The 27,290-nt window shown below is 26.3% G+C and overlaps 1 protein-coding gene across 2 annotated transcripts in view; it reads right to left on the bottom strand.

Moving 5' to 3' along the window:
• Nucleotides 1–1,492: 1,492 nt before the first annotated feature.
• LOC126898977 (scavenger receptor class B member 1-like) overlaps nt 1,493–27,290 on the bottom strand; it is a 33,611-nt gene continuing 7,813 nt past the window's right edge. Inside the window, exons 1-10 of one of the 2 annotated variants that reach the window (XM_050673418.1) lie at nt 22,620–23,015; nt 16,727–16,818; nt 14,359–14,519; nt 8,113–8,254; nt 6,808–7,008; nt 4,626–4,850; nt 3,529–3,694; nt 3,272–3,390; nt 3,056–3,181; nt 1,493–2,736 (exon numbers count right to left, since the gene is read on the bottom strand). In XM_050673418.1, coding sequence (XP_050529375.1) covers nt 2,308–2,736; nt 3,056–3,181; nt 3,272–3,390; nt 3,529–3,694; nt 4,626–4,850; nt 6,808–7,008; nt 8,113–8,254; nt 14,359–14,519; nt 16,727–16,818; nt 22,620–22,656 — 1,698 coding nt within the window. In that variant the 5' untranslated portion in view covers nt 22,657–23,015 and the 3' untranslated portion in view covers nt 1,493–2,307. Of the gene's footprint in view, nt 2,737–3,055; nt 3,182–3,271; nt 3,391–3,528; nt 3,695–4,625; nt 4,851–6,807; nt 7,009–8,112; nt 8,255–14,358; nt 14,520–16,726; nt 16,819–22,619; nt 23,016–27,290 lie in introns of those variants that run through there. The other variant, XM_050673417.1, reaches the window with a different exon arrangement.

The raw sequence follows: 27,290 nt of genomic DNA, 5'->3' as shown, positions 1-27,290 counted from the left end.
AATTTAGATCTCAAAAATTTGCTCGAAGCTATGTTTTAACACACATAAAAATAAACCAGTGTACGACTAAGAGATAGTGTCAATAATTTTCAAGTTTGTGGCCTTGTAACCATGTTATCCACAGTTAATATAATTATATGCATTAATTAGCATTAAATATTGTTTTAATTGACTTAATATAATACATTATAATTAAACTGATAATATATATTAATGCAACAATGAAGCCATTATTTAGTGTGAGACAATTAATAGAAAAGTATAAGGAAAGGAAGAAAAATCTGTATATGGTACTTATAAATTTGAAGAAAGCGTGTGTAAAGTACCGAGAGAGGTTTTTAAGTGGGTATTAATGAGAAAAGGAGTCTTGAAAAAGTACATTATTATAATAGAAGATGTGTATGATGACACTTGTACTAGGGTAAAGATGTGTGCGAAGTAATAAAAAATTTTTTGGTAATAGTAGGAGTGCACCAAAATTCTGCTCTAAGCCCTTACTTATTTTCTATAGTGATGGATGAAATAACTAAAGAAATACAAGAAGAGGGGTACCGTGGTGTATATTGTTCACTGACGATATAGTGTTAATAAAAGAAAATAGGGATGAAATTAGTCAAAGACTAGAGGTATGGATATCAGCTCTTGAAGGAAAAGGATTAAGAATAAGTAGAAGTAAGACAAAGTATATAGAGTACGAGTTTGACAAAGGAGAACACGAGGAGATTAGTGACAATAAGCGCTGACGTGATAGGAGAGTAGGAAAGTTTTAAGTATTTAGGATAATTTGTTTAAAATAATGGTAGTATTGACGAGAATGCAAGATACAGGATTAAGAACGTGTGGGAGAAGTAGAAAGAAGCGTCTGGTGTACTATGCGATAAAATAATTACAATGAGTTTGAAAGGCGAGTTCTATAAGACTGTAGTGAGACCAGTTATGATGCACAGTTTCAGAGTGTTGGCTAGTTGACAAGAGAATAAGCCAGAGAATGCGTGTTGTAGAGAGGAGAATAATTAGGTGGATGAGTGGAGTGACTGGAGAAGATAGGATAAGGAACGAACATATAATAGGGAATAAAGGTATAGCGTTAATCGTGGATAAGATGAGAGAAAATAGACTTAGATTGTTTAGTCTTGTTACGAGGAGAGAGGAATCGGAAGTGTAAGAACAGTTATAGAATGAATGTTAAAGAAATAAGAGGTAGATGAATACCAAAAAAAGAAATGAAGAGATGTTATTGAATGCGATATGAGGATATCTGACGTGGGAGATCGTGTCAAGTGGAATTTTAGGATTATGGTGGCCGATCACCTCAAGTAGTTGAGATAACTGATTTAGAATAAAATAATAGAAATTATGTTTACTGTCAACACGTTCATATAAATTCAATAAAAAAACACGTGTAAAATCAATGATACTAGCGATTAAGTGCACATAAATCAATGACACGCGGTAATAATAGATCATTTGACTACAAAAAAAGTACACAGAATATTTTATGAATTCTCTAATAAATAAAATTGAACAATTTAAAGGAAAAAATTGAGTTTTAATTTATTATAAAAAATTGTAATTGTAATTTTTTGATCTTCTAAAAAACAATTATTATTAAAATATATTTATAATATGCAAAACTTAAAAACTATAGAACAGCCTTCTAGAGACAAATTAAGGTCTAAGTAATTATTATCAGGCACAAAGGTAACTAATATAGATAATAAATATAGATTCGAACAATAACATTAGATTATATCTACGTAATATTCTTTTGTATGTAAATAGAAAAACATTTAGGTTTTCTTAAATTTTTATACAAGTGAAATACATCTACTAAACGATACACGTACAAAAATATTGCAATGATCATAAAATAGTAAAAAACACGAGAGATAAATAACTAAAAAAATAAATAAAATTTGCATATAAATACGGTCGATATTCGAATACATATTCAATTAATCATACGTATAAATACAACATAAATTTATCAATAAAATAAAACAATAAGTATTTAGCGGCCTACGTTAAAATCGGCTAATAAATAACATGAAAAAATAAAAGTCTAGGAGCAATATGCGTATAAAATAGTTGTATCACAATATGGATTAGTATAATATTGACATTATGTCAAATAGTCAGGAATGGCTGGTGTGACGATTCAGGACAATCGGGACACGGCACAAATATCAAACCGTTAAGTCAAAAATAAATAAACGAATAAAAAGTGCGTCGACAAAAAAAGTCTAAAAAACTTTTTGATTTTATCCTTCTCACTATTATGATGTTTTTTTCGTTTATCAATTGGCTTCAATCTTCTTCGCTCTCCAAATCCGTGCAACCGCCGTTGGTCATCGCCGTTTCCCTGACCACGTCCAATCGTTGGCACAGGGAAGAGTTCAGTTTTTGGGTTTCTTCCGGATCCAACAGCGAGTTGTAGTAAGTGTTCATTTCCTTCATTGCGTTTCCGGCCGACGCTCTCCTGGTCACTGTCGTTTCCCCACTGTGTTGTGTGATGACTCCGGTTAGCGTTTCGCTCTTTCGGCGCCACGCTGCCTCTTGCGCATACTTCGCGAGGTCGTCTTCTTCAGGAATGAACAACGAAGCGAAAACGGCGAAGGCAATGAAAGCCACGCCGCCAATCAACAGACCGTACTCGAGCACGTCAAACACAATGGGCCCCACGCGTAGATAAATGAAGAACTTGAGTAGCATATTGTCGGGTAATTTGTCGAAACCCTGCGCAACAAACATAAAGTAGAAGAACATTTTAACACGGGAACGTAACAGTCGTAATACTTTTTATGAACATTAAACGTAATAGTAAAATATTATTCAATAGGGTCGTATTTAAGGGAGTCATATACAACCCTGCCCGAGTACTATCCAACTATACGTTATATGTTTCCAAAAAAAAGTTTTTTTTTTATTCATCACTTTTAAGGAATTTTTAACGAAAATTAACTATTAGCGTGTCTTCCATAGCAGAAACAATGGTCTCAGCTCAAGGATATTCTAAATACGCCGGTATTTTTTAATTGATTAATCATACACTTACGATTTCTGTCCACACTAATGGAAGTATTAAGTTACTGCACATTTCCACGTTGGCCATTGATGACAGGTCTCCAAAAGCCAAATTGATTTGCATTTTAACGTATAATTGCGTGGGTAAACCGGTCAACTGAAAATTATACATACGATTATAAGCAAAGTTGTTAGTGAACAGCATCTTTACAGAGTGTTCTGATTCTGACGCTTTAAGTCCACTTACTGGATTGATGAGGAAATATGTTTCGTGTACCTCCTTGTCAGGTTTTAAACCATCTATCGCTTCCAACAAGGCTGGATCAGATTGGAGAAAATGAGGATAAGAAAGAGCAATTGGGAAACCTAGAATTAAAATGCAGATAATAAATTCCGGGAATAATATTAATACATAATCTATATATATATATATATATATATATCCTATTATAATACGCAAAGTTTTAATGGTACAAAAATGTATAATTACTTTGTTTAACTTACCATAATAACATTCAGTTACGTCTATAACACCAGATGGTAGACATTTATTTTTTCGGCAAAAACATTTGTTTTCCGGATTATCATGTCCATTGTCCAAAGAACCGTTTTTAAAAATATATTTATAGATCGGTAAGCCGTCGTGGTACGTCAAATTAGAAACTCGTACCTATAAAAAAAATTCTCAAAATTAATTGAAATTATTGAGTAAAATCAATTTTAAAATCGAAAACAGGCAAAAATAACCGTTCGCACTATGTGCTAAGAAGATAACAAACCAATACTATTTAAAACATTATTATTAATATAAATATAATCATTATAAATAAAATTGAAAATTTACTTTTTAAATTCTCTTTTAGGACATGAATTTCTCAATTTATCAATGATGAAATACTTTTTATGTTCATCTCTTATGTCTTATAAGCGTGGTAACTTAATTATTTTAAATGAGAACATATCTAATTAACTAATTTACTTATTATGCTTAACTAAATTGTCTTAGCTTACTTATTATTATTGTTATAATTAACACGAATGATAAAAACTTTTGAACCAGTATTTCGGAAGTTATTAACATTTTTATATTTAGGCAAGAACGCGGACGAAGATAATAACACCTGCGCCTTACCTCTTGTTTTTATTTTAAATTGTTAGTAATTAATTAACTGCTACCCTTATAAGACAAATTATATTTTATGATTGATTAGTTAAAAAAATCACGTCATCAAAGAAATTTAAGTAAAAAATTCTCAATTCTAAATTAATTTTTGGAATAATTAAATGGTTAGTGAATCACATCGTATATGTTGAAAATATAATCGTTTACTTAAAATCAATTTACGAACCATACACTGGTAATTTTTAATGTTAATTAAGGTCAGCGATATAATTTGCAATGTAAACAAAGTCTATGGGATTAGTTTTTTCTAATAAAAAAAAAATGTTATCTTTGCTTATAAATTCAGTATTTGATGGGAAACCTCACATACATTTTTACGTCCCTTTAATGTTAATGGGGTGAATTTTTCAGAACAAAACGTTCTCAAATTAATACTTAATGTAGGCTACGTTATCAAAGGTTATAATTTGACATTTACCATCGGTATAGATCTGCATAATGATTTTCTGAAGAAAGACGCCGGCGAATCTGGTTTCATCAACGACGGGAATTTCGTACCGTCGGAAGCGCCAGACACAGCGCCACAATGCATTGGCCATTGAGGTAAATAAGGCTTCGTGTTGTAGTTTTCTATGAGACCAGATTTGGCAACATCGTCACGGCCAGAATAAAATGTTGCAGTATCGCCAGTGAATTCGTACATCTGTATAGAGTTAATTAACAAAATTATTTTCGCTTCCGTAGAAAAGAATTGATGATTTTTTTTTTTTAAACAAAATGTAAATAATATGACACTACGATATATTCATATAAATATATTATTCACAAGAGTATAACGATAAGGGCGAATGCACCGGTTTTAGACACTGTACCTCGGAGGTGTCTCGTGGGGGTTGGTGGTGGGACTATAAATATAATACCGCTAGTCGTAGGTATAAAAAATTGTCAAATTAAATACAATGAAATAAAACACCAAACATATTATTATTTTAAAGGTCGCAGCAGAAAATAGATATGAAAATAATAATAATAATAGCGATTAAACTATTATAACAACCGTAACGATAAGCAGTTAATCCTAAAAATAAATCACCCAATTTAGTAGTACACTAATATTTTACCGTATGGACGACGTTGCCGGTCGTACAAAACCTGTACATAAGATCGCAACTGAACCGTCCCCGCGCGGACACGATTGTTGTGTTCGCTAATAATATACGTTTCTGCATTTTGTTCGGACATATTGTTTGGACGGTGCCGGTCGTCCAAACACTGCTCGTGTGTATACATGTAGTACCCACACATACTGAGGGAAACAACTCTAATGTTAGCACACGACAAATGTATTCTAACTATTTTACTATTTAAAGATGTTCATTTTTAATAAAAATGTACAATTGATTTTCTGCTTTTAATTAATTTTAGTAGAGTGTGCGATCGTCCCGTCGCCCAAGCCACGAGCCGCCACTGCTGTACCACACACACACACACACACACACATATATATATATATATATCAAGTGTATATATATACATCAAGTTTAATCGTTTTAGAAGAATTTTTCAAAAATGTTTAAACCAATCTGCTTTAAAAGTTATAAATTGATAATTTTTAGAGGGGTGTGGATGTGAATTTTGCCAACTGTAGGTGATAAATTTACCAACTAAATTACCTCAATAAGTAAAAAAAGTTTACAATATATGCTAAAAACAACGACCACGGATAACTGTAATAAATGTTTGGTGTGGGGGTTGATTGATAACCTACAACCCCCTAAGAAATCGCCTCAACATAAGGTCATATATGTAGATTACATGCGGATAATATGTAGACCGTTGTGTTAGAGTTGTAAATCTCAGAGTTATTTTCTTTTTTAAACGCTTGAGGGACCTTCAACTTAGTGCGTAGGCAAATAAAAACCAGATAAAATAATTTTAATTATTTTTAACTTACAAGAAATGCATGAAAAATACAAAAATTATACAGTAGCAGGTAATATGTTATTATGCCTTTGTAATGGTTGCGACATAAATATAATAGACTTGCCCTTGAGAACCCTTCATTTTCTAGTAAACCTCATTCCGTTTTTTATTTAAAAACCGGTTATTTTTACACTAATCAAATATTTTTTTACGGACAAATAATATATTATAACTGTTGATATAAAAATATAGTTTATAGAAAAAACAAATGAGTGTTTATTGAAAATAAATTATGAATAACGTTTTATTCTCGAATATTCTACTAAAAACATTTGATATAAGTTCCTTGTTGATATTGCCTATAGCTATGCATTCATTTTATAAAAAAACAACACACTACATGGTCTAAATTGGCGTGAGTGGTAGTTCGAGGTTAGTTGAGTTCATATTAAGTAGACTGTTTCACAATATGCTCAAAATAATACGACATAAATTAAGATATATCTATTTTTAATTACATATTATTTTATTTAAACTGATTATACTGATAACTTATTCTATTTCTTTATGATGTATAAAAACAGGAATGACAAGATATGACAATATGGAAAAAAATAATAAAATAATATACTTTTTATGTTAATATTTTTAACACTTTCTAAAAACTATTATTTTGGTTTGTGTTTACAATGGACTCAATCAAAATTAATATTTAAAATAATGCAACCACTACTTACCCTATCGATGAGTCCCAATTTATCAAATGATATCCACGATGGCATAAATTTGTTACCCAGAGTAACTAATGGACTCTCGTATCCAAACATAAATTCTTTAGCAGTTTGTTTCACAAACGGCTGGGAATTAGTTTGATGGATCAACATGTTTACACCCATTCTGGTTATTATCGAGGCATCGGACATTACATTAGCTAAACTCTATTATCAAAATGTTACAATAGTTAGACATTTTATAGTAAAACAATTCACATATTTGTTTGTAATTTTTTACAATTTAATGTTTGAAAATCAAATTATTATAAGATTCAAAATAAATTTTCAAATATTTTTATAATTACGTTTGATTTATAGACCGTAAAAATTTCATCGAGATACATTAAATAAATTTATTTAATAGTTTATTCTAAATAATACAAGATTATGTTCTTAAGTTGTATTATTTTAGCAACTAACTGCATGCATATTAACTTGTATTACCAATTTGAAAGCCTATTATAGGGGAATTACTAATAATACTATAATTCATTAAGACATTATTATATGTACTAATTAAATTAAATAGGTCTTTTAATCAACAAGATGACATAACAAAAACAAAATTTGTTGAAGTAGATATCGATTATTTATATTAAGCATTATATGAATAATCGTTGTTTATATATTGTTGTAGAATATTTTTTTTATTATTAGTAATTTGCTCGGTTGAGTTGGCCTAGTGGGTAGAAACATATGTTTCGGCGCACAGGGTCCCGGGTTCAATCCCCATGGTGGTAACGCGATTTTTCATGTGATTTTTTCATTGGTGGTATCTAGTCTCTGGTACAAGCAGGCCACAGTACCCGTCCCGCCCATCATTGGCCTAGCCAAGATCCATCTTTGACTCCCTTACATGTGAAAGAAAGCCACCACCCTCTGTAGCACGTTATGTTCGTGAAATAAAAGCATGTAAATACTTTGGAGTTTTGATGATGTCTAAACTATTAAGTCTCCCAATTTATGTTTTGTTAAACACAGAGTGACGCTAGATTTATTAACAAAACTTTATTTTCCACACATTACTCAACTTTTATTCAATAAAAAATTAACCATAAAACTAATTTATTTCAAAATAAAAATTTTGGAGTATATGAATTCATAATAAATGCAAATTGTACATAAATTAACACTTGTAAAACCATTACCATATTAAATTATTTCTAAAAAAAAATTGATATCTATGACGTCAATTTCAAGATTTGATAGGAATGCAAAAAAAAAAATATATAAACAAATTCAATTCAATTAACAAAAAAAAAAACTCACCAGTAGAGCAATATTTGGTAATATGAGGACATCATCTTCTTTGCCTGTGTTTAGTTCAGGAATCCAAGTCAAAGGATGTACTGGCGTTACCGTTATTGTGCCATTACTATTAAAGATTGGATTTTTGTGAGCCATATTTTCCCTAAAAAAATCCATCAAACATACATTTAATATTATTAATACTGAAACGTGAACCTTTTACATTTACATATAAAAAATTAATAAGTCAAAAAAATTTATTTATTTTAAAATTTCTGTATTAAATCGCAATGTTTCATTGCTGAAAAGTATATTTATAGATACTTCTTTAAGATGTCAATTTGTGTTTTAGATATCCTTAGATATCTAATCTTGGAAATACTAATCGTATTGATGTTAACGTATTACTTATAGAAATATTTCTATCAAAACTATTAATTTTAAAAAATGTTTTGAGTTAGCAAACAACAATCAACTATTTAAAACCATAAATTAAAAATACGAATTATTCCTCCTAATTATACTTGTAAAGAATACTCAAAATTTGTATTTCGAAAACTACAGAGAAAATATATTCAAAATAGGTCTATACGTATTTTAAACATTTGAATACATTTTTTAAAAAGTATTTAAACACATATATAAATACTTTTTTTTATTTCAAGTGTAGGGTAGTAAATTTTTAATTTTTTTTTTTTTGAGGGAAGCTCTTTCATTATAAATTTATTTGTACTTTATTTATTAAAATAAATTTCTTAATTTCAGTATTGTTTCTGTAGTGTTTATTTTTTTATTTTTTATTGTAAAATAAATAATATTTCATCAACAAATCAAAACAATCTTTTTGTAATGATTAAACTAAAAAATATTTTTAACTATCAAACGTATTTTTCCAAAATATCATTTGTTAATTAGCATAAAATAATCAGGTGATTTTGATAGTGGCCTACAAATGATAATCTATGATAAATATAAATTGTGAAACGAAACATTTTTTTTTTATATTGATGTAAAGTATTTAACAAGTATTCAAAATACAGTTTACAAAAAATATTTGGAATACTAAACATGTATTTCTAACATACTAATAAAATGTTTGTAAAATAACAAGTTTTACCTTGAGATATTATGATAAATCCTATTATTAAATTTGAAAAATAATACTGTACTTAATTTTATTATTTTTTATCATACACAGTCTAAACTCAAAAATAAATACTTTAATTCAATGCGGAAACGAATAAAAGTTTTTTTTCCAGTATAGTAATAAATGATATATTTCCTTTATAAGTTATAGAATAATTCTATAATTCTATAGAATTATAGAAAAATTAAAAAAATAGTAATAATCTTAGTTTAACGGCTATAAAATAAAACTACAAGTAACAAAAATATTGAAATTTTTTAAACTTGACCATCAGATACCGCAATCTTTAATTACTTTAACGGATTTAATTAGCTTGTGAAATTTACAAGTTAAAAAATAAAAGTGGTTTTATATTTTGTAGAATTTAATAACAAAAATATTAAAAACTTAATTACAGTTGTCTTAAAAATTATTTTATTATGATAAGATAACTGGTCGGTAGTATTTATTTTATGAATTAGTAGGTCTTACGGAAGTAATCAAAACTTAAAAATATTGACTGGAGGTGAGCCACGTATAACAACTATTTTTTATAATAAGCCATGTCTCAAAAACGTTTCTCCGACTAACAAGCTATAAAAATATTAATGTCTTTTGAATTAATAACTCAAAAGTTGTTATAAACCAGTTATTTTCTTAATTGAACATGCTATGGTTGTATAAACTGCGATTTAAAAAATTAAGATGATAAGCAAAGAACTCTATATTATAACTATTAGGGAGCTTAATTTAATGTTCCCCCACTTTAAAAATGTTATCTATATAATAATAAGTTTCTCAATTTATGGGGAATATAATTCCATTAGTGTGGAGAAGCTATATTCTCAGTCCCAACTAGTGTCAATGTTAGCAAGCAGGTATAACATCACAATAATATACTAATATAACGGTTAATACAAAGACACCAGTGAATCTTTCAAATATTTCTCCGAGAGGTTGAGTTCCACGGAGAAAATTTAAAGAATATTAAAGAAATAACAAATATTAGGAATTAGTTTTAATATCACAGAGATTGGCCTGTAATCGCTAGAGACGGTAGAGTGAGCTCAATATTAATTATTAATTTGTATTTGTTAGTTTTTTAATCAGTTGTTAATTTGGTAATAAAAATGATAAACAGCTAGAAATAAATTTATTGAATTATTATTATATTTGTACACAATGTTTACTATTCTGTGACTTAATCGAAAAAGATAAAGACAACAGTAAATTATTATTTAAATGTCTGCATGGTCATTTTTTGTGAAATTTGTGTATTTAATTATATTTTTCGCAATTATAATAACAGACAATGGTAATTTTAACCAAAAAGTTTATTTTTTTTTTATTTAATATAAATGACCCCCTTCCCCGGAGAAAATTGTCTGAAAGAACATTGATGGAGACATATATAAAAGTGTACAAAGTTACTATAATTATGAGTGTATTTGAATAGTTCGTGATAAGCAATTTATCTCGTATTAGGTAAAACGAATTACACCCAATAGTTATTAAATATTTATTCGTTACTGATTATACTCAATTATTTTAATGGCTCGTTATTAAATTATTTTTATATTAATTTAACTAGCCATTTTTTTAATTTTTTTTTTTTATATCCTTTAAACTAGCCATTATATGTCGTTAATATTGGGATGCACTACAAGGAAAAATGTTTTAATGCAAATTTTTATCATTATACATATCCTATTTATTATCAATTAAAAGATTTATCAGATAACTAACAGAAAACAATTTTTGTTAACATTTGAATGATTTTCAAGTTTAAATTCTACACACTTCAAAGAATCGGATTATATTTTACTAGGTTTTAAAAAGTAATATTAATATTTGGGTATTTTTAACCATACAATTATAATTCAGATACTTCTTTGTTCAAAAACTGTTTAAAATAAAAAAAACCCTACCTATCAATTATTATACAAAACAACGCACATCAACAGGCTTTAATTTTTAAAGCCTATCATGCAATGTAAAGTTAATTATCACTCGGGTAAATGGGTCACAAAAACTATAGGTTATTAGATCGACCAAAATCCAAAAGAAACGTGATCTAACGATAATTTAAACTAAATAATTATACTATTAAATAAAATAAAATAACTCGGAATATGAGGGAAATTTTTTTCTAAATAAAAATGGAAAAAATATGTGAATTTTTTTTAAATTTTTACCTTAATAAATAAATAGTTTTTAGTCAAAATAATGTATAATGTTAAATTTTAAAAAATGTATTACAGATAGATTTTTGGAAAACATATGCCAAGTTATAATAATGTTGATTGATGAAAATGTAACTGATCAGCTACAGATGATTTATGTATTATATAAGTACTTATCTACTTTTACTGAAATTTTTAAATTAAGTATGTTATAAGTAAATAATACAAGTTAGTAAGCAATCATTTATGGTAAATAAGATTTATACTAATGAACCATCAATTTTATTTAATTTGTAATTAATAATGGGAATTACTATTTTTAACATGATAATATTATATATTACAATTTTTTTAACCGTTAATCGTTCATCCATAACATCCTTTTAATAGGTAGGTAAGTATGTGACGCAAGTAAGTACAGCTCGTACTGTTGTATGTACACTCCGCCCGCACTGTATACCCACTCTATGTATTAAAATGTTGTAACGGATAAAATAACAATAGTATAGTTTTGCTCATCATTTAGGAAATCAGAAAGAAAAAAATATCAAATTTGATGAGGACCTAAAACTGATTTAAAAAGTAAATAAACTATTTTTTAACTGAGTTATAATTTGTTTAATTTAACTTTTAACTTAAATAGTCAAGTTTATAATTTGTAAGCTTTTAACTTTTTGATTTAATTATTTCTATTAACTAGTCCATCTTTGTATTATATAGAGAGTACAATATACTCTCGAGTAATTATAGTTAAAAATAAAAGGCATAAGATAATCCAAAAATTGGATTATTACAGCTCGTTTGATATTGTAATTATATAGGAGTTAATAGTTATAAGGTGGAAGAAAAAGAAAAAGCACTGCAACGAAATATCACAAAAACTCTTGGAGATTTAAATTCAAAAAATTTGTTGTAGATAACCTGTCAACATTTTACCTCCCTAAAATATTGCAACTCACCGTCCGTTTAATCCAAGCCTTATTATTAAAAGAGCGCTTACACCAGACATATTTGTAAAACATGTATTAAACAACCAATGCGTCACTCAAATCATACAAATTTAATAATTATGTTTAATACAAATATTAGTGTTATTATAAGCATTTTAAATAATAATAAACTAGGATTAGACTGGGTGAGGTTTTTTTGTGATCATTAGGTTTTTTTCTTTTGTCATATCATTAACATGTGACATGAATATAAGAGTTATTTACTACCCATTTATCCCAACATTAAAGTCATCTATCTAAGCGTTTAATATATTTATAAACAAAATCTGGTAATTAAATTGACATTTAATGTGTATTAGAGTACTTTAAATATAATAGTATTACGCGTACTGTCGACGATATTATATTAAGCATCAATAATATCTGTATGTTATTGAAAAAACACACATTACAATGTGTTATGTCGGTATGATTTTATAATGACAAGTTAATATCTTTAATAACTCTCAAGCTATTATCATGAGCATATTTCTGGGTTAAAAATTGCTCGCAGCTATAGTAAAAATGTAGTGTATTAAATGATTACAGGAACCACCATTTTCTGACATCATTAATAACTTTTGATCCAGAGAATGTTTTACATTACTTTAATTATTCTTACAATTTTAGAATATTGTGGGATACTCTGTATGTATTTATTTACGATATAACTATTTTTTTTTTCTTAATCCTTTGAGTTATTTTATTGTGTTATCAATTCAAAATATTTTATTTAAATCACGAAAATGTAGCTAATGGTATCTCTTTGTAGTACAATAGAAATTTGCGGCCATAAATTACATATTCGCAAATCTCTATTGTCGTACTAAGTCATATATTAGACAATTTTACATAGATGACAACCTAAGTTAATAAAAAATTGAACATAGTCAAATTCCTTAGAATTCTCATTGATAAAAAAAAAATTTTAGCTCTTTACATCATATTTTTAGAAAAATTGACAAATGCATTTTAATTCAGTCTCTCATTTTTAGGACTCCTTGTTGTTTGAACACCTAGTCAGCGCATAGTAACTTATTTAATTAAAAGTAAAAATAAATAAAATAGGTCATCATAATAAATTTAATGTTTTACAAACAATATCTGATTATAACGTTATTATCAAATAATAACGATATGTGAACAATTAAAACGGTTGTATTCATTATACTACTTAAACTGTGGTACATAGGTCTTCAAAGACAAATAGGGTCAAACTTGATAAAACTTAGCTCGATACATTTAAACGTAACTGATATCATTTAGTGAGAGTATAATGTTTTGTTTACAGAACAAGAATATTGGACTTAGTACAATTTAATTAACACGGCTGCGAAATTAGAACACTTGATGTATAAATATTGATTTTCGCATTAAAGAGAAAGAACGTTTATTTTAATTATAATACGCGATAATTTTATAAAAGTAAAACATTGTTATTTTGACTGGTAAAATTAAAACATAAACGAAATTAAAATACAATAATATTATAAGAGGTCAGTCTATGATTAATCAATGATTAATTCGTAGAATGTTATATTGACTAAGATGATACGATGATATTTCAACAAGGCGAATGACCTGAAACTTTATAATGGATTATCATCAACTAGGATTTCTCACATTAACTTATTTACATCTGTATATAATTATTATCATTATTAATAAATATACGTCATTTTTTCTTGCCAATTTGATACACTAATAGAACATAACCATTGACTTGGTATCCTGTATAGCAGTTCTAAACATTAAATGCCTTGTTTTTTTCTAAGGAATGTTGCAGAAACTTATAAACAAGTATTTAAATCAAGATAAAAATTTAGATGAGTCTTAGAAATCTTTTATAGACTAGCTAAATTTAAATAAACAAATGGTAGAATACCTCGGCATGTTTAGAAAATTACCGTAGTTAATTTACTTTGTTCAGTAAAAAAAAAAAACACGAGGAATTATCTAGCTCGCTTACCTATAGACATATGGGCCAACTTCTTTAAATCTTAACTTCTCTTTTCCGGCCAAAAACTCTTCGTGATTTGTTATATTAAATATATATACTCTAAGATACAAAGGCGCATCGGGAGTCTTCCACATCTCAAATGCTTCGTCACCATCGGCAAAAACAAGTTTCTGTAATTATAAAAATATAATAATAAATATCAATGCCGATATTTAACAAACAGATATTCATTCGTACTCAGGAAATACTTGTAAAATGATTTAATGGGAATACCTAAACTCGGTACCTAAATATCCAAACATTAGAGGTTTAAATATGCCCACGGAAATGACCAGATACGCATAACTGCCTGTTAACTACCATCTGATTGATTTCAATGTCCGTTTAACCGCAGTTGTTTTGTTTTAGAGATAATTTACGCGACAACATGGTTAACTCATTGTGGGAAACTGTCATTATAGTGAATCACTATTCCAGTATGACCGATATGACTTATTTAAAAGTAAAATTGTATTAATTATTATAATCATTTGTTTCGTTTATACACGTGTTAAATTAAAACTGGACAAACAAGGTCAGTGATCATTTCAAGTATAACCGCACAAAACGGTCTGGATTTTCTTTACTTGACTCAGGGTCATCAGTTCCGTTAATAGTTAACAACTAAATTTGCGTAGAAGCCGCAAAATATATTAAATACTCATTACGTTGTTTTTGTTTTTTTCAACGTAATAACATATTTGTCCACAAGCAGACCGTCATTTCCGCCGCATAATAATGATAATATTGCGAGTCATTAACTTCCCTGTAAATTATAAATTTTAAGACCAACTCCTATTCAAATTTCGTGTCTGATTGTGCCCGTCAGTATACGAATAAGAGAATAACGGCAAGATAAATGACAATAGCATCATAAACCATGTAATGGTATCACATATTATTGTAGAGATAACTTCTACAGGTGAATTATCTTAAAATTATAGTTAATAATAAACTTAACTCCAGTTAAGTTTTGAGAAGAGTTCTACAATGATGATTAATTAACAAAACACAATGTCCAATACTAACCAAATTCCTATATCACTTAAATAGGCTACTACAGACACTCATTTATATTTTTGACAAGATAGTGATGGGGGGATAAATAATGATTAATAACTTTAGTTTCGTATTATTTCAAAACTGATTTTTCAATTAAATAAATACCATCCAACTATAACTTTTGTGTTTCTTCTAATTTCATACTTAAAATGTCAAATTAGTCCTAATCTTTCGTTGAATTACGTGTTAAATTAACTTTAACTAGGAAACCTTAGTTAACACAGTGTTCAGTTAGTAAGGAAACTGGTCAGTTGTTACAAACAATTAGAACAATAGTAACCCGTTTCCTAACTTACTGAACACCTATATAAATTCTTTGTGCCATTAATAAGGCAAACTAATATTTCACGCACAATCTCATGTCAATTAAAGATAGTGGCGATTTTGACGGGAAGGCATAGACAATTTATTTTTGTTTTTTATTTGTTTATAATATATTAGACATTAAATAGCTATCAAAATTAATAAATTGTATTAAAAATAACTATCCGTATTTATGAGCAAAGTCACATTTTGGAATAAAAAATGACATTTTTACGCGCCTGAGCTTGTTGCCTCCAAAGATGACGTGTGTAGATACACAACAATACACATTTATTGTACTATAATTTGCACAACAAACAGGTTGACTGGTTAAAGCGTTTCTAAATAATTCAAGCTAATTGTTTAACAAATTTACCCTACTTGACGTCAGAAAAAAAAATTGTTTTTCTAATTACAAGAGTTTTATTCTAAACAAACATTATTATTGATTTTTTTAAAACAGTTTTTTTTTTATAAAATCCATTAAATTTCATTTAATAGGACTTGTTAAATACATGTTTTTACTTTAATATACTAAAAACATATTTAATGTGCGTCACTTTATCTTGATTATTAAAAATTATGGAACAATTTAATTTTATTATTTAAATTATAAACAGATTTATTTAATGTATAATTTATTTCATAACATACATTAAACTAATGTTTTACTAATTAAGCAATTTAATATACTACTAAAACAAATAAGAGCTTTGACATATTGATTTTCTAAAATATTGAAGCTAAATATTGGATTATAAAATTTTTGTAGACAAACAAATTTTCGTTTTTTAATTTTACATTAGAACCACCGCTGATTATAGGAACTTATTTTTATTTTAATATTTTATTTTATTTTTGAAAAATCCTATGATTATTTATGCATAATATATATTGATTATTATAAAAAAAATAAAACCATTATATATTATACTAAAATAACAGTATTTTACATAAACGATGTAAAACTTACCCATTTAAGGATCATCGCATGTGGATCGTATAAGGCTATGAGTGTACCCAATACTAGTGCGGCAACACCAATCAACATTAAAGATATTAAACCTGAAAAATAACATGGTATTATTATTATTATTTGTATCTATAGGTTATTAGTTAGAAAAGCTATTAAAAATAAAAACATAATAGTGAACATAGACGCAATCTGAGGGATTAAATCATAGGCCTATCCAAATTATAAAAAATAATGTATTTTCAAGAATAGGAGAAATTAAGTTGGACTGCCCAAAAATTTTGTTCAAATTGCGTCTTTGATAATGAGTGTTACATATATTGTTTAATTATTTGCACTTAATCAAGACAGCTAATTGAATTTAATTTGTATAGCCTTGCTCTATGAATGACGTTCAGTATAAATTTGTATAAATATTTACTTTTTGTTTTCAGTAGAAAAAAAATATGATATATTCAAACTTTTTCGACCATTTGATAAATAAATTTTTAACGTAACGGCTATATACAAACTTGTTAAATAAAAACATTGTTATTTATCAAAACTCGTATGAAAAATACATATGTTGCCATATTAAATTAACTTAAAAATTAATTTATACTATATAATTTCTACTTTAATTTATATTATAACGTTCTAAGAAAATACAAAATATAGTATAAATTGTTAAGAAACCTTTTCCTTTGGGGGAGGCCGCTATGGCCCTTAATGAGCTGATAAAGCGATAAAAAAAAATAATAATAAAAAAATATAAAATGTATTGCTCTAAAAAAAATGAATATTTTAAAACATTTAACCTGTTTTGTTACATCATTAAAATTAAAATAATACAATTTTTAATTTTATATGGATTTATTTTGGACTATAGCCATTAACCATTGATTGTATTATTAAATGATTTAAATCAATTATAGATTCTTGAACGTAGGCCATGTATTAAACAACTACCGAGGACGTATGTTATGGATCACACGGATCTGTATAAAATCCTTTATTATTAAGCATCTAACATTATTATAAAGCATTTCACAATTGCAATTTATTATAAATAAAAATAAAAACAACTGTGGGCGTTCAATACCAAAAATATTATATAAATCAAAATATGGTACGTGGAATTCCGAATTCGAATAAATTTCTAGAAAACATAAAATATTAAAGATAATTAGTTATTATCTTTAATAACTAATAATCTATATTTAATAATCTATTATTATTATCACTAGTATATTTAGTTTTGTGATCATGGGTGGGACCATTAAAAGTTTAAGATATAATTAGAATTAATATGCATCACATGAAACCAATATGATTTACAAATAATATTATTAAAGCACTAATATAGAGAACTGTTTCGCAAAGAAATGTTGATCAACTTGAACTTTATTTTTAAATACATAATTATAACTAAAAATAATTTTCTTACTTCCTAATAATAAAATATGACAGGTGAATTATAGGAAACATTTATAATAATAATTTCATCACTGTTAGTCTTCATATAAAAAAAAGAACCATTAGTTGTGTACATTTCTATGATTTAGAATTAATATAAATCTGTGATCGGTAATTATCTGAGATTATGGAGTAAATAATAATAATTAGTAGTACATTAATGATCAGTTAATACACGATTACGTTTGGTAATATTGAATCTTCTTGTCTATATACAAAGTACATTACATGAACATAAATCCAGCACATCTTCAGTAAGGTTCAGATATCTAAATCTTACTGATATCCGGTTTTAAAATTCTATCAATATTATTTGAAAACAACTATAAGCATTTCTCGGTAGTGCGTAATTGGAATCATTATGACACATCAAATTTTTAAAACTGAAGAAAAGATAAACTAAGTTAAAAAAGACTTTAACGGTCGACTATCATCATTTAGAGTTTTGGTAGATCCACGAATTATACGATATTACATACTTCTAAAATCATTCAAAATCAATTATTTCTGTTACATTTTAATGTAAATACTTAAATCTCATTGGAACTTCTAAATATCGTGACAAATTTTGCCTATTCTGCCATTCTATCTTTTTTTAATTTTCTGCAAAAGTTATTTGAATACTTTTATTCTAAAGGAAACATTAGTACAATAATAGGTAACGTATGGCATAATATATAATTAACCGACTAATTTTTATGCTAAAAAATGTAATTGAAAAAATTAACTTAAACTAATATTAAGATATAACCGACTTGATCTCATAAATAATCGTTCCTAATTAATATTATTTACACACATTGCATACATTAATGTACACTTAAGAATTAAAAAATCCAAAATCGTAGCACGTAGAGTTTTGTTTTATGAAAAAGCCATTTAAATTTTTATCATTCAATAATATATAATTAAACACTAAGTTCTATGATAAAAACATCTGATTTAAATTACCATGTATAACAAAAGATTATCTTGTTAAATAACAATGATACAGGTAATTAATACAATAATATAGTATTACTTAAATATACATTGACGTAGTTAATTAATGATATTGCTATAAGCTCAGTACGTTAAACGTGCGCTTAAATCACATATAAAAAATCATTTTGTATAATAAAGCAACACCCGAGTTAAAGAAAAAATAAAAACAAGTATTATATTTTTTTTATTGATCAAAAATACAATCTACAATTTCTTAGCATTATATTAACTTATCATTTCACTTGATTTTACGCGTAGACAATAAAATATTATCACTATTAGTACAATAACATTAATTATTATTAAAAGTTTTACACGTGACTATTATCAGAATCGGACAATCCAATGAAAACTATATAAATGTTTTACGTTATTGATTCCCTATTTTATAAATCAATTATTCTCAATATCAGAGTTTAATTGACAAAAAAAACAATTAAGACACCTAAATCCTAGAAATATTCCATATATTTATTTGTGCCAAATTAAAGTTGACGCCTCACAAATTTATTTAGGATAATATTACCATATTGTAAAACTAATTAGCTTTTAGTTTAAAGACATCATACATCTATATAAAAAAAAGCCAGTACAGGGAGGTCGCGGCTCAGTGGTGACGTGCCATAGTTGGATTGGGTATAATGATATCTGACAATGATTAAAATCACTATCATAAAAAACGCTTCGATGCAAATCTTTAGATAGTGTTGAATTTTAAAAAATTGATAGATTATTCCAAAAACTAAATGAACTGCTATTTCCTTATTTATATCCTGATTATGATAAAGTATGTCAAATGAAAAAGGGATATAAATATTATTTCTCATAAAAAAATTGTGCTGATCCATACACTTTTCAATAAGTTATAGCATTATAAAGTAAAAAATGTAAAATACAAAATCGAGAATTTTCACCCTATAATAGCATTCGGTAGCCATTTTCACCGTGGAGACAAAATAAAGTCCGAAATTTTTTTTTTTTCCATAATAAAGTACATTACATTAGCTTTAATTTAAGATACATATAAAAATGTCAGTATTTCACTTTCAAAAATTCCGTTGAAAAAGTTAATTTTTTGTGAAAAAGTTGTCATTATGAATCCCCCCCTGTAAACTGGTAGAGTTAAAATTATAAAAAAAATATATCAAATGATAGGTAAAGACATCAAACATCTATAAAAAAAAATTATATTGATTTGATCATTTTTAAAAAATTTATGGCAGTTTTAAGTAAAAAAAAAATGAAAAAATTAGCGATTTTAAAATATGTAATTTTTTTTTGAGGTTTACATTTACGGGGAACAAGGGAAATTTTTTCAATTTTTGAGGGTATTATCTTCGACTAGATACGATTTGTGATCTTTTAACGTATCGTTGAAAGAAATCGGTTCGGTGAGAGCTGAGAAAAAGTGGTAAGTCACAAAAAAAAAAAAAAACACATCTTAGTAAAACCAATACCTTCTCAGCTTCGCATCGAAGCTAAAAACTATAATGAGTATTAATAGATAATTTATCACTTAATTAAAAAATAATTATATGCTTTGAAATAACAATGATATTATCTAATATTCAAATATTTATGGCGTTATATCTATACAAATTGGAGGAAAATGCAAATTTTTGTAATAAAGTTAAAAAATGATCATTCAAAAATTAAAATAAATAAAATATATTTAGAAAATACTTAACTATAAAAAAGTATAAAAGTTAACAATTCAAAGAGAATTTAAGTATTCATCAACTAAAACGAAAAAAAATGTGTATAATTAGTTAACTATTTTCTTAAATGATAATCCTTTAAAAAAAAATTCACAACATTTAAATTGAAAAATACATGAATAAGTACTATTTTTTTAATGCTATTTATTTATTTGAAAATATTGCGCTCAAACATTTTACTCGTAACTCATAAACAGGGCTATGGATTATATATATTTATAAAATAGTAATTGAGCCTCTTTGGAAGGTCCCAAGTTTGTATAACTGTCGTAGGATTATATGGTAACGCAGAAATATTTTTCGTTTTAAAAGGATTGACCCCCCCAATTTTCACAATACTACAAAATCTTAAAAAATAAATAATTAAGTTTACAAGTCAATTAATAAAATTGTTTACTGGCAAATTATGTATTGAAATTAACTTAAGTTTATAAATGCATATAATTCACAGTCCTGCTCATAAATAAATGAAACCAAAGCTTATTTTTATTCAATGAATGAGAAGATAAAAAGTATCGAATAGTTAAGAACACTTCGTCAGCATGACTCGCGACATAAATCTAGTAATTTTAATGCGTTCATTTGTAAACATAAACTTTTCATACTAATAATAATCATAAGCATAATCATGTTTTGGAAAATTATTAGTTAAAAAATTTATAGTTGACACATTTCTTAACATAATTATAGTTTCAATTATTATAATTAGCCACAATAAACTACCTATTAGTTTATAATTCTTTGAATTTGACTTATGCCTATTTTTTAAACAGTTATAGGACTTTGCGTGTTACAATATATGGTAAATAAAACAATTTTAGAATAACTACATAATTTTAATTTTTTGTTTCAAATTAAAAATTCATTAACTGGTAAACCACCTAAATAATATTTATAAATTTAATTATATTTTATTCATTTTCAATGACTAATGATTAATTAAACAACAATATTATTTGCCACGCAACAGTAAAAAATTAATCAAGAAAAAAAAATTAGTGTTAAATATTGGTTTATTTGAATATATTATCGATCGAGATATTTGGCGTTTATAATATCATGTGAATGACTAAAAGAAACCTAATTCTTCAGTTCATATTTTCAATAAAATACCTAATTATAATTATAATACATTTTATACAATTTTTATTTAATTCAATTTAGTTAACTAACGAATGTAACCTTTTATAATAAAATAAAATACAAAACATGAACAATTTTCCTCCGATTCATTAATAAAATAGAATTTGAAGTATTTACTCATAATATTGAAAACTACTGTTGTGATGAGATTGTAAAGTAAGCTACCAATTCATTCTACGTTTGGGTTAAGTTTCGAATAGGTATATTCGAATAACACCAGAGATAAACTGTCATGAGTCTTTAATTTTTAATTAAGCATAAAATAGTTTATCTCTAGAATTCAGTTAATAAAAAAAAAAAAATTAACTTTATTTTTACGACTTAACTAAAAATGAATGATTGAATTATTTTGATCAAATTCAGTATATAAAACAAAAATTATCTTAGTCAGTTATGAGATTGTAGAGGAATAAAGATTTGTTTTTTAAATTATAAAAAAGCAATTTGGTACTCTTGACATAAAAACGATGTCTATATATCACTTTATTTTAAGTAGAATATTAGAATTCTTTAATTAGTCACTATCATGATCAGATAAAATTCAAAATAAATTGGGAGTTAAATAAATGAAAATTAGAATTAAATGGACTTACTGAAAGCTTTGACTGGAGCAATTATAAAGAATTTCATTGTTGCGACTGTTTTTTGTTCTGAGCAAATGTCTAACTTTCTTCAATAAAATAATTTAATTATAAAAATCATAAATCGAAAAAAAAAAGGAATACGACGGAAAATGCGCTTGCTCCAATTAAGTATACTACAACAAATTGAACGTCACACAAAACTGGTCTCTTTGCAGTCTCAAACTCTCAAAAGAATACCAAGTTACTATTGTACGTATATTAAAAAATGTACGTCGAATTTATACTTCAATGTGAATTATACTTCTTTATAATAATTGGGACAGCTTAGGCGCCTGACTCGTGTATCGCGAAATCTTAACTGCAACTGAATCATGTTCAACCGCATGTTGGCTTATCAAAGGTAAACGCGACGGTCCGTTTACTGATAGGCGGCGGCGGGAGATTCTAAATTGCAATTTCCCATGTGGTGTTATTAATTTGGAACGTCGGCACTACTCTATTTCCACTACCACTGCTACCAACAACCCCACCAGCACTACAAATAAATGCCGCAGGACTTACAAATTATCGCTCACCGGGATGACCAGATGAGACGTCATTGACAACGGGCGCGACGAATGACAAACCGGAAACATTTATTACCTAGTACATAATAAAATTTCCGATCAATATACTCCTACTTTTTCACTATTGTACACATCCTTGAACTTTGTCCGAGCTTAACATTTATCCAGAAATTATTACTAACAATTCCATTTGCACGATCATTGTTAACTAGATTACATATGTGATGGCCACACAATAATTTTAAGTATTACAGAAACATCATCGTCAAAATAATACAGAGAATTCTCGATGATTTCTAGGTAGTATTTAATTTTAAAGTACTATGAATAACAACGAAAACCGTATAAGGTAAACAAAAAAAAAAATAATACTAGCATTAACGATTAAAAATCCTCAATTACCTATTACACCATACTGCTTTATATATAAAACAATAAAACAAAATAAACATACAGTTTTGACTACTGGTAATTACGTCTTCACGCACAATGGCCGTGAATTCGCTCACATAACGTTTTAGAGTTCACCGAATCGTCTGTGCACGGTCAAGTTCATTAAATATATTACTCTTTTCGAAATAATAAAGCAAAATAGAATTCGACTTGAGCGCGTGCATCGCCATGAATATTGTTAAGTAACAATTTTAGGCAAGGTAAGCTTATATAAGTTATGTCTGATACTGTCTAGATTGAAATGTTATAGGTAAATTAACTGTTATACTTTTATTAGTTTAGTTTACACCTTTATTTATTTACACTCATTTATCTATTAAGATTCGTAAAAATTTCAAAATTCAATCAAACGCCTTTTTTTCAGTCAATAATTGACACGGTACAGTATCTTAATATACCACCGACGTAAGGTATCAGATTTTTTTAACAATCAAATAATAACTATCTTTCAATTATTATACTTATTTTTATTTAATAAAATTGTACACAAGAAAAATATTTCCTCTGCTTAAATAGAAAGACGAGAAAAACCTAATATGTTTGAATTATTTTAAGTATCCTATATTAAAATATAAAACATATGTTGAAAAAGTATAAAATTATAAGTTTATAAAAGTAAAAAATTTCTATAGAAATATATGAGTTTTATGTTATTGGATTAATGGGCTTTCACAAATATATGTCGACAGTTATTCAAGTATGTGCGAAAATAAATGGGTAACGATCAAATTTAACAATAAACAGTTTTATTTTTAGGTGCGAGACTATGTACACAGTATGACCTTAAAATAATTCATTACAGTCGATACCCAGAATAATGAGGATCCGGCATAGTATTTTCCATTATAGATTAATATAATATCTGAAAGTAATTAGCAATCTTAAAAGATATTATATCTTAAAATGCTTCAGCGGAATTGTTAATAAAAATACATTAAAAAAATTGAAAAAGTTTAATCGAAATTTCAGAATCTAGCAGCGAAATACTCTTAGAAGACCAATCTTAGGAATAAATATTTCTTTTTAATATTACAATACGTATTACAAACTTTGATTTGATATGAAAAGTTTTCAAAAGTTTTTCATACATTTTAAAAAGCTTAAATTAAAAAAAAAAATTGTTTAATTTTGTTCTAAGTTAATAAACTAGATTTACATAAAAAACATACTAAAAGAAAGCTTATTGTCTTGACTATTTTTTATTAAAATCAAAGTGTTTTAATAGTTATGGCAGTTTTAAAATACAGAAAAAAATTCTGATATCCCTTTTTTTACGATTGGATGATTTTGAGATATTTTTCTAAATTTCTAAAATTGAGAGCGTTTTTTTTAACTTTTATAAAATTAACTAGATTAAATTTAGATTATTTTAATGTATAAATCAATAAAATCAGTCCGATTAAATTGAGTATTTATATCGACTGACAAAAAAAAAAATTATAGTTAAATTAATACCTTCTCATCATTATTTCGAAATCAAAATACATACGATGAATACGAATTTTTACAATTACAACAATAGAAACCTATTTAATTACTTATTGAACATCCCATATAAATATATCTCTGGAAAATAAAATAATAATAAAATGATTTTAGCCCAAATGGTACTTGTGACTCCTAGTAAAATCTAAGGGTCGCAAAACTACAGTTTTACATGATTGTGTATCGAAAGTTATTTACATACTCGTATTTCAATTTAAACGTGTAATTTTCTCATAAATTATTTTTGTAAACAATATAGTTGAGTACAAAAAATATCTCAATGAGATAGAAATTTACTCAATATTATTAGTAATTCTTTGTACCGAGAAAGTATATTTATCTCAATAAAACATTGTTTATTTATGTTTTACACTCTGGCATCATAAAATATAATACCACCATTGGTTAAAAAATGTTAAAAACGCCAATATTTAAAATCTTTAAAATTTTACATTATTTTTGAAATAAATTAAAATTTTAATACTGACTTTGTGGTGATTGGTGTAATATTTATTTCTAATTAATTTTTAATGTCATAACAAAAATTACAGGTAGATACTAATTTATTGATTTATTGAGATAATTTTTTTTTACTAAGTAAGTATATTTTCTTACTATGATCAATATTATTTTTAACTGTTGAGGGAAGAAAAATTTGATGTGGTTTGGAACGCTCCTCATTTATCAAGAACTATAGTCTCCCCTCGTAGTTTTTACCACTTTAACTACTGCTTACAATGAATTCTTTTGATACAAATTGATTTAACCAAAACTTTAATATTAGAACAATAGGGGTTTAAAATAAAAATAGTCTTTCATATAATTTTTTTTTCTTATAAAATTTTGATTATGTTACAAAATGCTTAGGTCATTTAAAGTTATAAAATTTTCTATGTTAAATAAACACTTGTCATATATATCATCATTAAACTGTTTGTAGATTCTATTATTTATAAAGATCCACTGAATAAAATAGATTTCCAAAAAAATTACAAAAGGGATGATTCCACCTACATTAAATTTAAATTATGAAAATAAATTATTTTCTATATTTTCTATTGGCAACTTCAATTAAAAATTTTAATTTGTGAAAAAGATTATTTAATAATAAATATTCAACCAACACATTAAAGCATATTTTAATCACTGAGAGAGAAATTAATTTCTGTGATATTCTAAGACATACTAATTTAAAATATATTTTGTTTAATTTAATAAATTAATAAATAAATACCAAATATTATGAATTAAAATTATTTTTAAATATATTAAAAGAAAAAATCACATTAAGAATAGCTCAACATTTTTTATTATATATTAAATCAAATTTGAGCCTAATTGATTATGTTGCTACCTCATAAAAAATTTAATTAGTAAGTTTGATTTTTATTTGATATTGCTAAAAGTATTCAAATTTAAGAATATATAAAATTTTTAATTCATTTATCCAGATGATAAAAGTCAATTTATAATTGTATTCTCTAATATAATTTTAAAGTTCTAAAAATTCATAATTATTCGATAAGTAGTCGGTTACTCTAATAGGGTTATCTAGTAGGCGTTATCTTTATGTTAATATAATAAATTATTTATTTTGGTGTTCTTACAGTTGTTTTAATAGCATAGTGTTTTAGAAAAATATTCTGAATCGAAGTATAGTTTAACATTGTACAGTTGTTGAACTTGGAACAGTGTTTGTTTAAAAGAGCGCTTACAAATAGCAATTTTATTTTAAATGTTTAAAAAAAATAACGATTTAATAAATGAAGTTAATAATAAAAATACATTGAAGTTTATAAATATTAATTATAATTTTAATATCAAATATAAATTATATTGAAATTAATATTAATAATCTATAAACACCATATTTATTCAAATTAATTCCAGGAGATTGATTTGAGGTATTCGTTCATAACACATGACCTAAAATAACAAACCGTCAAAAACATATTCTAGTTGTACTTGAATAAAAATCACTTTATATACTATTTAAAACAATATAAAAAAAAACAAATAATTAAATATGTTATGATGATTTTATAACAGACGTCGAAGTTTCGATGTAAAACTATGCAGTAATATTACAAAGATTTTTTAATATTTTAGCTTCGATGCGAAGCGGAGAAGGTATTAATTTTACTATGATGTGTTTTTTTTTTTTTTTTTTTTTTTT

This window comes from Daktulosphaira vitifoliae, unplaced genomic scaffold (assembly GCF_025091365.1).
Source record: "Daktulosphaira vitifoliae isolate Bord-2020 unplaced genomic scaffold, ASM2509136v1 Scaffold_2, whole genome shotgun sequence".
In the NCBI taxonomy this organism is placed as follows: domain Eukaryota; kingdom Metazoa; phylum Arthropoda; class Insecta; order Hemiptera; family Phylloxeridae; genus Daktulosphaira; species Daktulosphaira vitifoliae.
The sequence above is the reverse complement of the archived record's forward strand: the minus strand, read 5'-3'. Positions and strand labels throughout refer to the sequence as shown.